This window comes from Symsagittifera roscoffensis, chromosome 9, assembly GCF_963678635.1.
Source record: "Symsagittifera roscoffensis chromosome 9, txSymRosc1.1, whole genome shotgun sequence".
In the NCBI taxonomy this organism is placed as follows: domain Eukaryota; kingdom Metazoa; phylum Xenacoelomorpha; order Acoela; family Convolutidae; genus Symsagittifera; species Symsagittifera roscoffensis.
In genome coordinates this window covers 21,396,191-21,408,788 of record NC_087070.1, presented here as the reverse complement: position 1 = coordinate 21,408,788, position 12,598 = coordinate 21,396,191, and the positions used below count along the sequence as shown (strand labels likewise).

General features: G+C 40.3%; 1 protein-coding gene across 2 annotated transcripts in view; it reads right to left on the bottom strand.

Moving 5' to 3' along the window:
* Nucleotides 1–213: 213 nt before the first annotated feature.
* LOC134854184 (degenerin-like protein unc-105) overlaps nt 214–12,598 on the bottom strand; it is a 36,279-nt gene continuing 23,894 nt past the window's right edge. For both annotated transcript variants that reach the window (XM_063870335.1, XM_063870334.1), the window contains 4 exons: nt 9,795–9,937; nt 2,668–2,915; nt 1,841–1,916; nt 214–616 (listed from right to left, as the gene is read on the bottom strand). In XM_063870335.1, coding sequence (XP_063726405.1) covers nt 215–616; nt 1,841–1,916; nt 2,668–2,915; nt 9,795–9,937 — 869 coding nt within the window. In that variant the 3' untranslated portion in view covers nt 214. The remainder of the gene's footprint in view (nt 617–1,840; nt 1,917–2,667; nt 2,916–9,794; nt 9,938–12,598) is intronic.

Genomic DNA, 12,598 nt, shown 5'->3' with positions numbered 1-12,598 from the left:
AATTAGGCACTGAAAACCAGATACTAATGTTCATGGCATTAGACAAAATGCAAAAAAAAAAATCAGCAGATTTTTGTAATTGCAATGAGTGCCGAAAATCACAAGAGCCGAAAAAGTATTCAATAAGAAAAACAGAAATTATTTTAATTCGACTTAACTAACATTGACGTGCTTTTTTTTCAATAAATTATGTATAAAATCCAATGTCTCTTTCTTAATCAAAACTTGTTTCATCTTCGGCCTTTTTTTCAATAGTGAAAACTGGAATTTGTCTGTTGGACCTCGGAACTAAAAGATCGTTTCCACTTTGCTGTGAAGATTTGGCCGATGGAGATTCTTTAACATAGCAATTCACGTAAGTTGTCAACTCTCGGTGTTCCACACCCCTTTTCGTAGGAGAAGCGCGGTTGAAATTGTGCGTAACAGGATTTAAAGTACTTCCATTGTTTTTGGACGTGGTTATGGCGTTCTTGGGTATTTTGGAGAGCCAGTTCCAGGAGCTGCGGAGGAAGTAAACGGAGAACACGATGATTTCGAGGAACTCCATCAGTGTGATTATTGAGATGCCGACCCACAGTCCAAGAACTCCTCCGATCTCAGCAAGCAGCTTCTCAAACTAAAATTCATTCGTATGTCATGAAACAACAATCTACCAAAGTTGCGATTACCCAAAAACATCATTTAAATTTTTTTTGAATTAAATTCAAATCATGAATAGCTGACTGCTGTGCTAATAACAAAGAAAGAGACCGACAACACCGATTGGATTAAAGAAGTCCAGAAAAATCCAAAACGTTTTTTTTCTTCAATTTCCCCTAATTTGCAGTTTTTTTTCGGTAAGGGGCGATTACAACAGGTCAAAAAAATGGTTTAAAAAATTAGGTCAAACAAAAGAATGTACAAATTGCTGCAGAAACTGAAGCTCTCCTTTTGTCGTTTTGGTTTGAAGAACAGAAAAATCCAGACTTCAAGACTTGAAGAACAGAAAAATCCAGTTTTCTGTGCACGGAGACAATTTTTTTTAATTTTTTTTGCAGCTGGTGAGTAGCGACCGATTGGTTTTAATATGCCGCCACTACGATTTTTGCTGTGGTCAAAATTGGGATGAAAAAGCACTATCTATGCCATAGTTCCTCCCTTCACTATGTGAAATGGACTGAAATGAACTAAATTTGGCAAAGGTATCACAACCTACTTTAAGCATTGATTAACTAAAATAGCATAGTAACTTCAAGAAACGCTTCCAAAGGCAAAACTGATTGGTGGTTAGTGAAAAGGAGACCACTACTATTTTGACCAAATTAAAAACTCTGCCAATGACGTTTTCAGTTCTCATTAGCAAATTGTGCGAAACATAGCCAGCAGACAGTATGAAAGGAGTCATAAACGAAAAGAAACAGAAAAAAAATAACATGTTAGAAAAAAACTTCAAGTTATAAATGTTTTTAAAATTTTTGCCCTTGAAGTTCTTTGAATTTCAAGGACAATTTAGGTTGAGACTTTTTTGACACTCTTTATCCAACTTGACCCAACTTGAGAAAACTGGATCAATAGGCTAAAATGTTTCCGCTGGGAAATCCGAAAGTTAAAATCCACGTTAAAAATTAGAAATTGATCACGTTTTTCAAGACCTTTACACTTTTGCTGTTCGATAAAAATTGGCCTTACTTTAATTAAACGAAAGGAGCTGAACTAAAAAAGAATTCAAACGCCAAACCGCAAAAAATCTAATTTGATCGTGAACAATTTTTCAGACTTCTTCACAAAAAAAATCACCATGACCTAAATAAAGAGTGTTCACTACGTTCATGACTCTAAATAACAATGGAAATGTACCAACCTGTATCTCTGGCTTTTCTGTCTGAATTTCATGGTCATTCACTGCTTCTGTCACGTGAATCGTCGCATACATCGACCTTGAACAATTATTCAGTTGCAATAACTTAAAACTTATAAAGTAATAACCAAACAACAAAGAAAAAAGGCATGAAAGACTTAATAAAGTGGCACAAAAACGGTTAGCCGTTATCAGTCGAACAGGTTTTTCTTGGTATTTTTCCTCGTGAAATAGTGGTCTTATCGCAATGAACATCTTCATGTCTTAAAGCACTGTGGTTCCTTTTTCTGCTTTAAAACACAAACCAGCTAATTATTTTGGGAAGAAAAAAACAATCAGCAAACTTGATTTATCTGAAGCAAAAACCATGTACCATGAATGTTGTTACTCAGTCAATCGGAATCAGGGGCGGATCTAGGATTTTCACGAGGGGGGGAGGGGGCGGATTTTCAAAAAAATTTCGAAAATTTTGACGACCTTTTTTTTAGGTCGACCAAATTGATTTTCCGAGCTCTCCTAAAGCAGTATTAAAACGCTGTTTTGGCCAATATTTTGAAAAAAAAACAGGTGAAAAATTGCGTTTTTTTGGGCGCGCGCTCCCCTCAAAGTTAGTATATATTGGCGCCCGAGGCGCCTTTAGAAAAATTTTAGGGTCTGTCGGCCAAAAATGGATTTCTTAAAAAGTACCGAAGGGGGGACCCTTTGGGTCGGCAGGGGGTCGAATCCCTGAGGGAGGAAGACGTCCGCCCCCCCCCCCCCCCACCCTAAGTCCGCACCTGATCGGAATCCTAACTTGCTCTCGAACCCTTGAATTATAATTAAGAAGTCACCTTATCTTGTCGAGTAAATCATTGATGCCATCTTGTTTTTTGATCTCATCGAACCACTTGAGTGGATTATAGTGAATAAAACAAGAGACCAGACTGTATACATTAACATCTGGGTTTTTGTTCAAAATCTGTTCACATGAGGGGTATTGTGAACTGTTGAAGAGGTGGGCGAGGTCTGACAGGAATGTCTTGGAGTCGTTTCGCACGAGGGAGTTGCTGCTGCGCATCAAACTCAACAGTTCTGGAACCTACATGAAATAAATAGAAATTATGGAATTTCCCTTTGGTACTATTTTACGACAATCAAACCCCAATAATATCCCAGGATGCTTTCGGCATTACTAAGAGAGGGGAGTTCACGCCGCCCCAAAAATTTGACAACATTCGTTTAAAACGGCTCACAAAGATCAACTAGATTTCAGCAAACCGATAAATTTCTAGATCTGATCCTGCTTCAAATCAATACTCCGGATAGAAATTGATAAACATCGAAGATATCTGTGAAAAATGCAGATTCAATATCTTTTATTCACTGAACTAAGATTGACTCGTTTATTCTTTAACGGTTAACAACAGTGAATCCAAACATCGCAGACTAAACTTAAGGTTGACAGGTATTAATTAATTAGTAGCCGCACCAGACACATAGCTAACCAATGGCGCCAACACGTAATATATGATTAGATACTATATATGACATTCCCTCAACAATCAATTTTCAAACAACTGTTTTAAAATTATCCAACGGAAATGTTTGAGTTTTAGACCAGCGAAAGTCCACCCTCTCCCTGGGCATGAGTTTTAGTTTAACAAGTTTCTTGAGTTTCCTTTTTTTTTTTCACTCCCTCTTTCAAATGTGCCTTCCTGCTCAATTAGTGTCCCGCTCTCTGTCTTCCTCTCCTTTGGATGTTCTCGCTTTCAATATACTATCTATCATAACCCCGCCGAATTTAGATACCGCCGTCCGCTTCCTGGTACTTTTCCGTGATCCTGTTCCATCTTCTGATTCTTGACTCGAGTATGATACGAGACGTAAGCGTCGTACTCGTTCCCCTTTCTTTTTAGAATGTTTCCCCCCTCGTCCTTCGTTACTCAAATTTGGGGCACTCCCCCCTTGCTCGTTGCTCATAGTCTGGACCTCCGTGTCCACCCCCTGGGATTTTCCAGCTCCGCTTCCTTCGGATAAGTTTGGTCTTCCAATTCCGTCTTCTACATCGTTATTCATTTTTGGTTCATTTCCTTCCACATCTCGCCCTGGTGCTATTGTTGAGTTCCCTGCGTGTTTGGAAATTGTTATTGGCTCGTACTCCGAGTCCGAATCGTCCTCCTCCGCTGGTGAAAATTCTCGCACTCTGTTATCAGCCGTACTCTGTGCGCTTGCTTTACTCTGTGTGCTCGTCCCCGCCGCCTGTTCGTTCGCTGCTCGCTTTAGTTCCGCCCGACGTTGCAATGCACTCATAGCTGGGAGTGGTAGTGTTAGCTTACTCGCGGTAGTTGGCGCGTTCGATTTGATGACTTTCTCGGCAACCCCACTTTTCCTAAGTACAGAGCCATTTGCTAGAGTTATAGTGTGCTTAGATTCGCGAATTACTTTTTGGTTTATGGGTCTATACCTTTTATTGCTATCCTTGAGTCGTTGGAACAACAGTTCGGTCCGTTTACTTGGCTGTTTAGACTTTCCCCCACCAGCCTGTTTCCCGTCCCCGTCAGCCATTGGTGTTCCATCCGCCGCCGAAACTAGTTGATTTTGCGTCAGTCGCCTAGGGTGATTCATATGATCGACATCAAACTCCACGTCGGATCGTTCTTCCCAATCCGTTGCCATGGGTTGGATGTTCCTCGGAGCTCTGGGGTCAGTAGAATCTAAATAGGCAGATTTTTGTTTCAACACTCTGGCGCAGTTTAGGTTTTGCAGGGTTGGCTTTTTCGTAAGATTTCGCAGTACCGTATTGGCTTCTCTGCCGTGATGAGCCTCAAACGGCGATATCTTGAGAGTAGCATTTGGGGCAAATCTTAGAGCACTCAAGGCTCGTTCTATCATTGATTCTAAGTTTCCACTATCTTTTTCTTTAGCGTAAGTTAAGACAAAGTTTTTCAGACTGCCAATGGTACGTTCGACACACCCGGTGGCGCGATGATCATTCACGGGTGAATAAATTATTTCAATTCCTTCGGAATTGCAAAATGATTTAACTGCATTTGATGTGAAACTTGTACCTTGATCCATAAAAATTTTCCTAGGGACACCATGTTGAGATATGTATTGTTTAATGAACTTAAGGACCTTGTCGCTTTTATTATTTCCGCAGATCATTGCAGAGGGCCAACGTGAGAATCGGTCAACCGCTACCAAGACATATTTACTTGATTCATTTAAGTATCTAATTGGACCCCAAAAATCAAGCTGTAAGCATTCGTTCGGCTCGCGTGGTTCATAGATCTTCCCAACATCACCTTTGGCGCATAATGGTTTAAGGCTTTTACCTGCATCGGTGCATTCCTTGCATCCATCCGCAGCTGCGACTAAACTCCGGTGGAGATAGGGAAACCAGACATCCCTCGCAGCGTCGAACATACTCGAGCGCCCATGGTGAAACGCATGTATCCGATTAACCACAGCCTTCCTGAGTGGTATGGGGATGACGAGTCGTTCGTCCATCCACAGACAATTTTCCCGCACGTGGAAATCATGTGTGTGCTGTCCGAGGTAGGCACCCATTGCTCTGACCTTCTTTTCCAAATCCGGGTCCTTACTCTCCACCAGTTCTTTTATTGCGCGCATCTGGGGGTCCCCTTTATAGTTCGCTTCCACGAGCTTCAGGTTGAATAGCTCCGGCAGTGCACTGCTTTTGCGGACTATCTTGCAGTCCCGGGGGATTACTGACATGATGACGTTCCCTCCTGCTGGGTATGCCGCCGGAAAAATTTCACCTCCGAATGCCGAAGGAATGGAGATGACTGTGTTGCATCGAATGTCCCTGGTGTGATGCGTCTCCGCCTCCAATCGTGCATCCACAATCTCCACCTCGCTGCTACTGCCGCTCGTTATTTCTGGATGTTTCAACAGTAATTTATTTAATTTCTTCAAATTAAGTGATGTCATTGTAGATATGTGTATTTTGTTAGATCGATAATTTGTTTTGTTAAATAGAGGACTACTGTTTACTGTGGAATTAATATCAGACTCACGTAGTTTACATTCGGTGATTGACTTTACTACTTTTGCGCTTTCCCGGTCATTACACTCAGCTATTCGTTTTAGTGGCTTCTGATTGGTCCACCGATGGTCACGCGTTTTGACGCCCTCTTCCGGTGGAATGTTAACTTTATCGTTTCCAACTTGAATATCTTTAGCTGAAACAATTGATTCCTTTGATGCTTTGATGATCCCTTTATTGGTATCAATATATCCGAGTGAATTGGTAATTGATTTCAATTTTGCCACTGTGAAAGTGTTATCATAAAGACTAACTTTCGTGGCTTCCCCCACCGGATGCCTTGAAAGGTAATCCGCCAGGCCAATTTTAGCCCCAGGCATGTGTTCAATGACAAAATCAAAGGGGATAATTCTATCAATCCAGCGAGTTAATCGACTGAACATAGTCTTGTTTCTCTTATTGTTCCCATTCAATAAAGATAGCAAAGCCTTATGATCTGTCACCACAGTAAATTTCCGCCCGAAAATATAATTTCTGAAGTATTCGGAGCCCCAAACTACGGCCAGCATTTCTAGCTCATTCGTCGAATATTTCTTTTCGGCCGCATTTAAAAACCGGGACGCAAATGATATTGGTCGCCAACCCTCGGTGCCTAGTTGTTCGAGTACCGCCCCCAAACCGTTATGGCTTGCGTCGCACACGATACGTATATCCTTATGTACGTCGAAATGCTTAAGTTCGACAATGTTCGCGACTTGTTTCTTAATCGATTCGAACGCTGTTTGGCAGTCAATTGTCCAGAGGAATTCGTTCTTCTTACTTAGAAGTGGACGTAGAGGCGCCGAAGTTTCCGCTAACGCCGGTAAGTATTTGTGAAGACTATGGATTGACCCCATGAACGATTTCAACTGAGAGAGCGTTTTCGGGGCGGTTAATTTGTCAATTGGATCTGTTTTCCGCACCATTGGTGTAATCCCTGATTTCGTAATCCGGTGGCCTAACCACTCGCAAGTATTTTTCGCAAATTGACATTTTTCTAGCTTCAAAGCCATATTTTCTTTATCGAGTTTCATTAAAATCTTCTCCACTAAAGCGATATGTTCGATCTTGGTACCTTTCGAAATTACTAATATATCATCAATGAAAGCATGCGCGCACGGAAATTCAGCCAGAATGGCATCCATGACCCGTTGAAATTCCGCCGGCATGGTTGTCAATCCGTAGAATCCTGTTTTGAATCGATATGTACCGGTAGAACGGCCTCCCACCAATGAAAAATTGCAATGTTTACTAGTGTTTTCATTTAAAGGAAGTTGGCCGTATGCGTACGTGAGGTCCATCGTTGTAAAAAAGACATCCCCCTGTTTGCGTTCGCTGATAGTTTGCCCTACGATGTCCATTAGTTCTTCAATATTGGGCATTTGGTATTTATTCTTATGCACTTGTTTGTTTAGTTCTCTAGATTCCAGTGCAAGTTTAACAGAACCGTCCTTTTTCACGGTGATGACAATAGGTGAAACAAAGTATTTGTCTGAACATTCTTCCAACTTTTGGATATGACCCTGTCCCAACAGTTTTTCAATCTCCTTATCGACTTTTTCCTGTAACGTTATAGGTACTCGCCTACCTTTTTGTTGAATTGGAGTTAGGTTTTTGAAGAAATCTGCCTGCACCTTATAATTTCGAATGCGCCCTACCCTGTGAAAAAGATGTTGAAATTGCTTACAGAAATGTGTCTGCCACTCATCCAGGTCATTGTCCATCGCCACAGTTCCTTCCGTGGTATGTATGCTTTTCACCCCTTCTGTCGATGGTGCTTGTACCAGCATCAGTCCTAGTGAGGGCATTAAATCCCTGCCAATAATAGACGGTCGGCACCCTCCGATGACGTTTATATCCGACGAACAAGTCCATCCATTGGAATGAAGCGTGACTTGCATCTTGCCCAGAAATTTTAACGGATTGTTTCCGTAATCGCGGAATTGGTCGTCTTGTGGATTCAGCGGTTTCAATTGTACGTTGACTGTCCCCAGGGTACGTTTTAGTTCCCCAATAGTGAAGATGGATATTGGCGAACCACTGTCAATCCAGGCCTGAGTTGCTTTGCCGTTGATTCTTAAGGCTAGTTTGGCCCCCGCGACTTTTAATTCCGTTTCCTCCTTCCGCCGAATTGACATAACCACATACTCCGTCGAACTATCCGAATCCCATCCATGTGCCGGTGTCTTTGAATCAGTCACCCATCCGACAGAACTTCCGTAATTGGATGCACTCTCCTCCGGATAATCTTGGGTAGTCCCGCCATTGGTGTCATCCTCATTTATCATGCCTACGCGACCCCTATTCGCCGATCGACGTCCTCTACAAGTTCGCTCATAGTGTCCCATTTTCTTGCAAAAATTGCAGGTTACATTTCTTGCTGGGCACTTTGGAATGTGGTCCGGGGTAAAACCACTCTGGTCGCAATTGTAGCACTTGCGATCTGCTGCTCCTCCGCGGCCCCTTGTGCCGCCCCTGCCAAATCCACGTCCGCCTCTTTGGAATGGACGACGGTACCCTCCTCTAATTGCGCTTATAGGCTCCGCTTTAATTTGTAGTGAACCCGCTGGTGCCGCAGTAAGTCCCCCACCGGATACTTTATACGACTTTGCGTATTTGTCCCCCCGTTCATATGACAAAGCAATCCGGTAGACCTCATCTGGTGTCTTAGTTGAACGGCATAGCTCCGTTTGGGCTTCCTTGTTGGACATATTTACTATGAATACATCACGTAACACCCGTCGTTCCAATGTTCCCAATGAGCATCTAGCGGCTAGTCCACTCAAAACGGAGTGAAATTCTTCTAGCGTTTCCCCGTCACGTTGTTTCCGAGATAGTAGCTGGTACGTCTCGAATGTTTCGTTTCTTTCCTTGCGGAAAACACTCTCAAATTCATCCAAAACCCGTGGATATCGGGTAGTCGCCAGGTCCAGATGGGGCTTCCTGTTATGTAATTCGTCCTGTCCACGTTCCCCCAAACACAAATAGAGGTTAGAAATTAGTGTCTGCTCTGCTTCCACTCGATTTTTCCCATTCACCTCCTCTGGCAGACCGGTAATTTGCGCCTCAGTGAGCGTATTAGCAAAATAAAATGCCGTCGGATTGAATGAATGTTTTGCTATTACACCCCAGGTGAATCGTGTAATCCAATGCTCCCACAACATTGGTGCTTCCGTACATTTACTCGGCCAAAATGCCGTAATTCCCAGTGGATTTTTTCCTGATCCCGCGCTTTGTCCTGCTTGCTGCGCCATGTGAAAAATGCAGATTCAATATCTTTTATTCACTGAACTAAGATTGACTCGTTTATTCTTTAACGGTTAACAACAGTGAATCCAAACATCGCAGACTAAACTTAAGGTTGACAGGTATTAATTAATTAGTAGCCGCACCAGACACATAGCTAACCAATGGCGCCAACACGTAATATATGATTAGATACTATATATGACAAAAATTTGACAACATTCGTTTAAAACGGCTCACAAAGATCAACTAGATTTCAGCAAACCGATAAATTTCTAGATCTGATCCTGCTTCAAATCAATACTCCGGATAGAAATTGATAAACATCGAAGATATCGAATTCGCTCGAGCAAATATGAGGATATCAAACGAACAGCCTTTTTGGATTTTCCTAATGCTCCAAAATTATCTCATTTTATGAGACCTATATGCGCCTGTGATGGTCGAGCAATTGAGTGATTATTGCAAAACAAGTTGGATCATTGTTTTAGAAAAACGTTTTCGCCAACACTGCCATCATCAGTCATATAAAACCAACAATTATCCAAAAACCAAATCAAAAAAATTACCGGAAGAAAAAAGAGGGAAAATTAAAACAAAAACAGCAAATTGTGAGTTGGAAAAACAATTTATGATTCTGAGTGATCATCTTGACTAACTAGATAATTAACAAACTAGACATACTATTGAGTTGATGTGTGGGTACTTGGCAGCCGATAGAGCCAACTCGTACTGGGTGTCCCGGCATGGCAAGTGACACCTCTGATCGCACTTATGAGGAACTGCGTGGTCCACTTTACGAGAGGAGTACTGTTGCCAACAGAGATCTAAGAAGAAAAGACGACTTTTGTAAAATGGTTTCCACATTCACTAAGTGGTTCCACTGGCCACTTTTCTTCTACTTTTGTTTTTATGATTCCATTCCACAAATTGGAATTAAGTCGTTTTCCTCCTCCTTCTAAGCTGAACCACTAGTTTGAAAATTTTTGGGCCACTCTAATTTGTCTGGTGATGTTGCCTAAAGTCGTTTGGCTGGCTTTAGAGGTGTTTGATTTCTCTAATTCGGTAGGTTTTTATACAGTGCTTATTGTAGTTATCCCGACAAAACGCATTAAACTTGAATATTAAAATGCATATTTTTCTCAAAGTGAGTTGACCTTAGTTGAAAAACGATGCAGACAAATCTTTTGGCTTTTAGAAGTTCGAATTTTAGGGACTGAAATTGAACGTCTTTTTTTCTCCCCCCCCCCCCCCCCCCCACCTTGCACGGTCATCAATTTTTTGATGTAATGAGTAGATTTACAAGGTTAATTATGAAGGTTGAAAACATTTGTCATGGTCCAATTTGTCCGCGCGTCAATTTTCATAACAATAGGAGAATGTGAAAAAAAATTGAGTTGTTAAATTTGATGGTGGAGGGAAAGAAAAATGTACCCATCCCCCACACCGCTATGCTAAATGACGTTTTAATTCACAAAATTTGTAATTAACAGAAAAAAAACATCAATGAACTCGAAGAAAAAAGGAACTTTTTTCAAATTCTGCGCTCAAAATTGTCTTGTGATCTCATCATTTTTCAGAAAAAAATCAGAAAACTGGAAGTTTAAAAACTTAGCTTAAACCATAATTTATAACAACAAGGATATCCAGTTACTGCGCAATAAGCACAGAATTTTCCGACCGTTGTCTTTAAAATAATCAAAAAAATTTCAAATAAGAGTAGTTTCTTTGCGTGGTTTGATAAAAGGATCTGATTTAAAAAAATAAAAGTAGGCATATTCGACAGTCAGAGTAAAAGAGGCACTTTGGATAACAGTTTTGCGAGAGAAAAACACAACAATCATGAAATTAAAACAGTTTTAAAAAAAATTCAATTGAATCGACGTATTTTTTTGAACTTTTGAACTTTTTAAATGCCAGAAAAAAAACGCCGAAATTTTTTCCTCGAGTAAAACTAAACATTCACAGCTTGAAATTAAAGGTCCCAATAGCTCTGCAATAATATGTTTGGCTATAGGAGGCTCCTCTCTTGCACTCATTTTTGCAAACTGGTGGGTTGAAGATTGCAAACCCGTGCTGAAGAAAAAGATTCCCGAGATTTGCAAGCCCATGGAAGTTTTAATTGGTGTCCGTCCAAAATGTTCGAAATATTCTAAAGACAAAGAAGAGCTGTGAAAGTTGGCTACAATGGTTCCATCAAAAGTAGAGTATGGTTCAGTCTTATAATTATTAGAAAGTAGCCAATATGATCTGGTTTCGCTCTTCAAGCTGAGTTGAAAAAACGATACCAACTTTCAGAGTTGAAAAAATTTTCAAAGAGGAATGTGGATGACATCATGAGAACTGTAAAAGGAGACCCGGTGAATATATCGAACGCTGCAATTAATTTACTTCCTTATCTACAGATTGCTCTAGAAAAGGCTCACAAAAACAGAAATTTAGAATCTATATTTGTCCAATATTTCCAAACAGAAATCAATTCCTAACATCCGAAAACTCCTCAGACAATTTAGATTTGCTTTTTGCTGGAAGACTCCCGACTGTCCGAGAATACCTGAATAATGATTAAACAAAAAAATAAAGCATTCAAAGTCTTTACAGATTTTTCTCCGAAGATCGTTCAGTACTCCTGCAAAAACCCTTTAAAAAACTCCTTCGATATTCTCGAATCAAACTATTTAATCAATAATTCTGCCTGTTTTATACAAGCCGCCAGTTCAACCTAAAATACCAAAACATTTGTGAATAACTGAAAAAAAATTACCACATCCACCCACATGGCTTTTTTATGATAGAAATCCTTAGTTATTGTGTTTTGAGATTAAAACACAAACTTTTGAAGCTTTTTTTGCAATTTAATCATGAAAAAAGCCTATCATACAATTTCATGGAATAAAAAAAAATGTTTTGCTATTTCGGCACTTTTTTGGTACATATAAATGCAAAAAGTTGCTATTTAGTCCCGGAGTGTGGTAAAAAACACTTGTTATGAAACTTCATAGCAAGGGAAAAAAGATTATTTGTGCCATTTTCATATAATCGGTTCTCAGTAATCTAATGGAATATTGTGAGTGTCTTATAACTTCTCTATTTTTTCGAAAGATTTGCCCTGACGGATGTTTATGAGAAAACTCAGGGTTTGCTCCTTACATCTGGCTTTTGGCCGAAAAAGCAGAGCGTTTTTCAAATTGATGAGGGTGCATTTTGGTTACTAATATATAACTAGTAACAAAAAGTTGGAACAAACAGAAATAATTACAAAGCGCAATCTACCAATTTTGAGCACTTTTGGATGCAAATTTGAATTGTTACGTAACATTGAGTCATACTTTCTGTCTGACAAGTTAGCTTTTGTAAAAAAAAGTTTTCTGAAATAGCTTATTTGCTCTTTTTAGTTAATTTTGTCTGTTGCTACTTTTTGCAACTCTCTTTAACCACCAGTAGAAATTTGCGGCGACGCAGACATTTTTGTGGATTGCAAACCGACT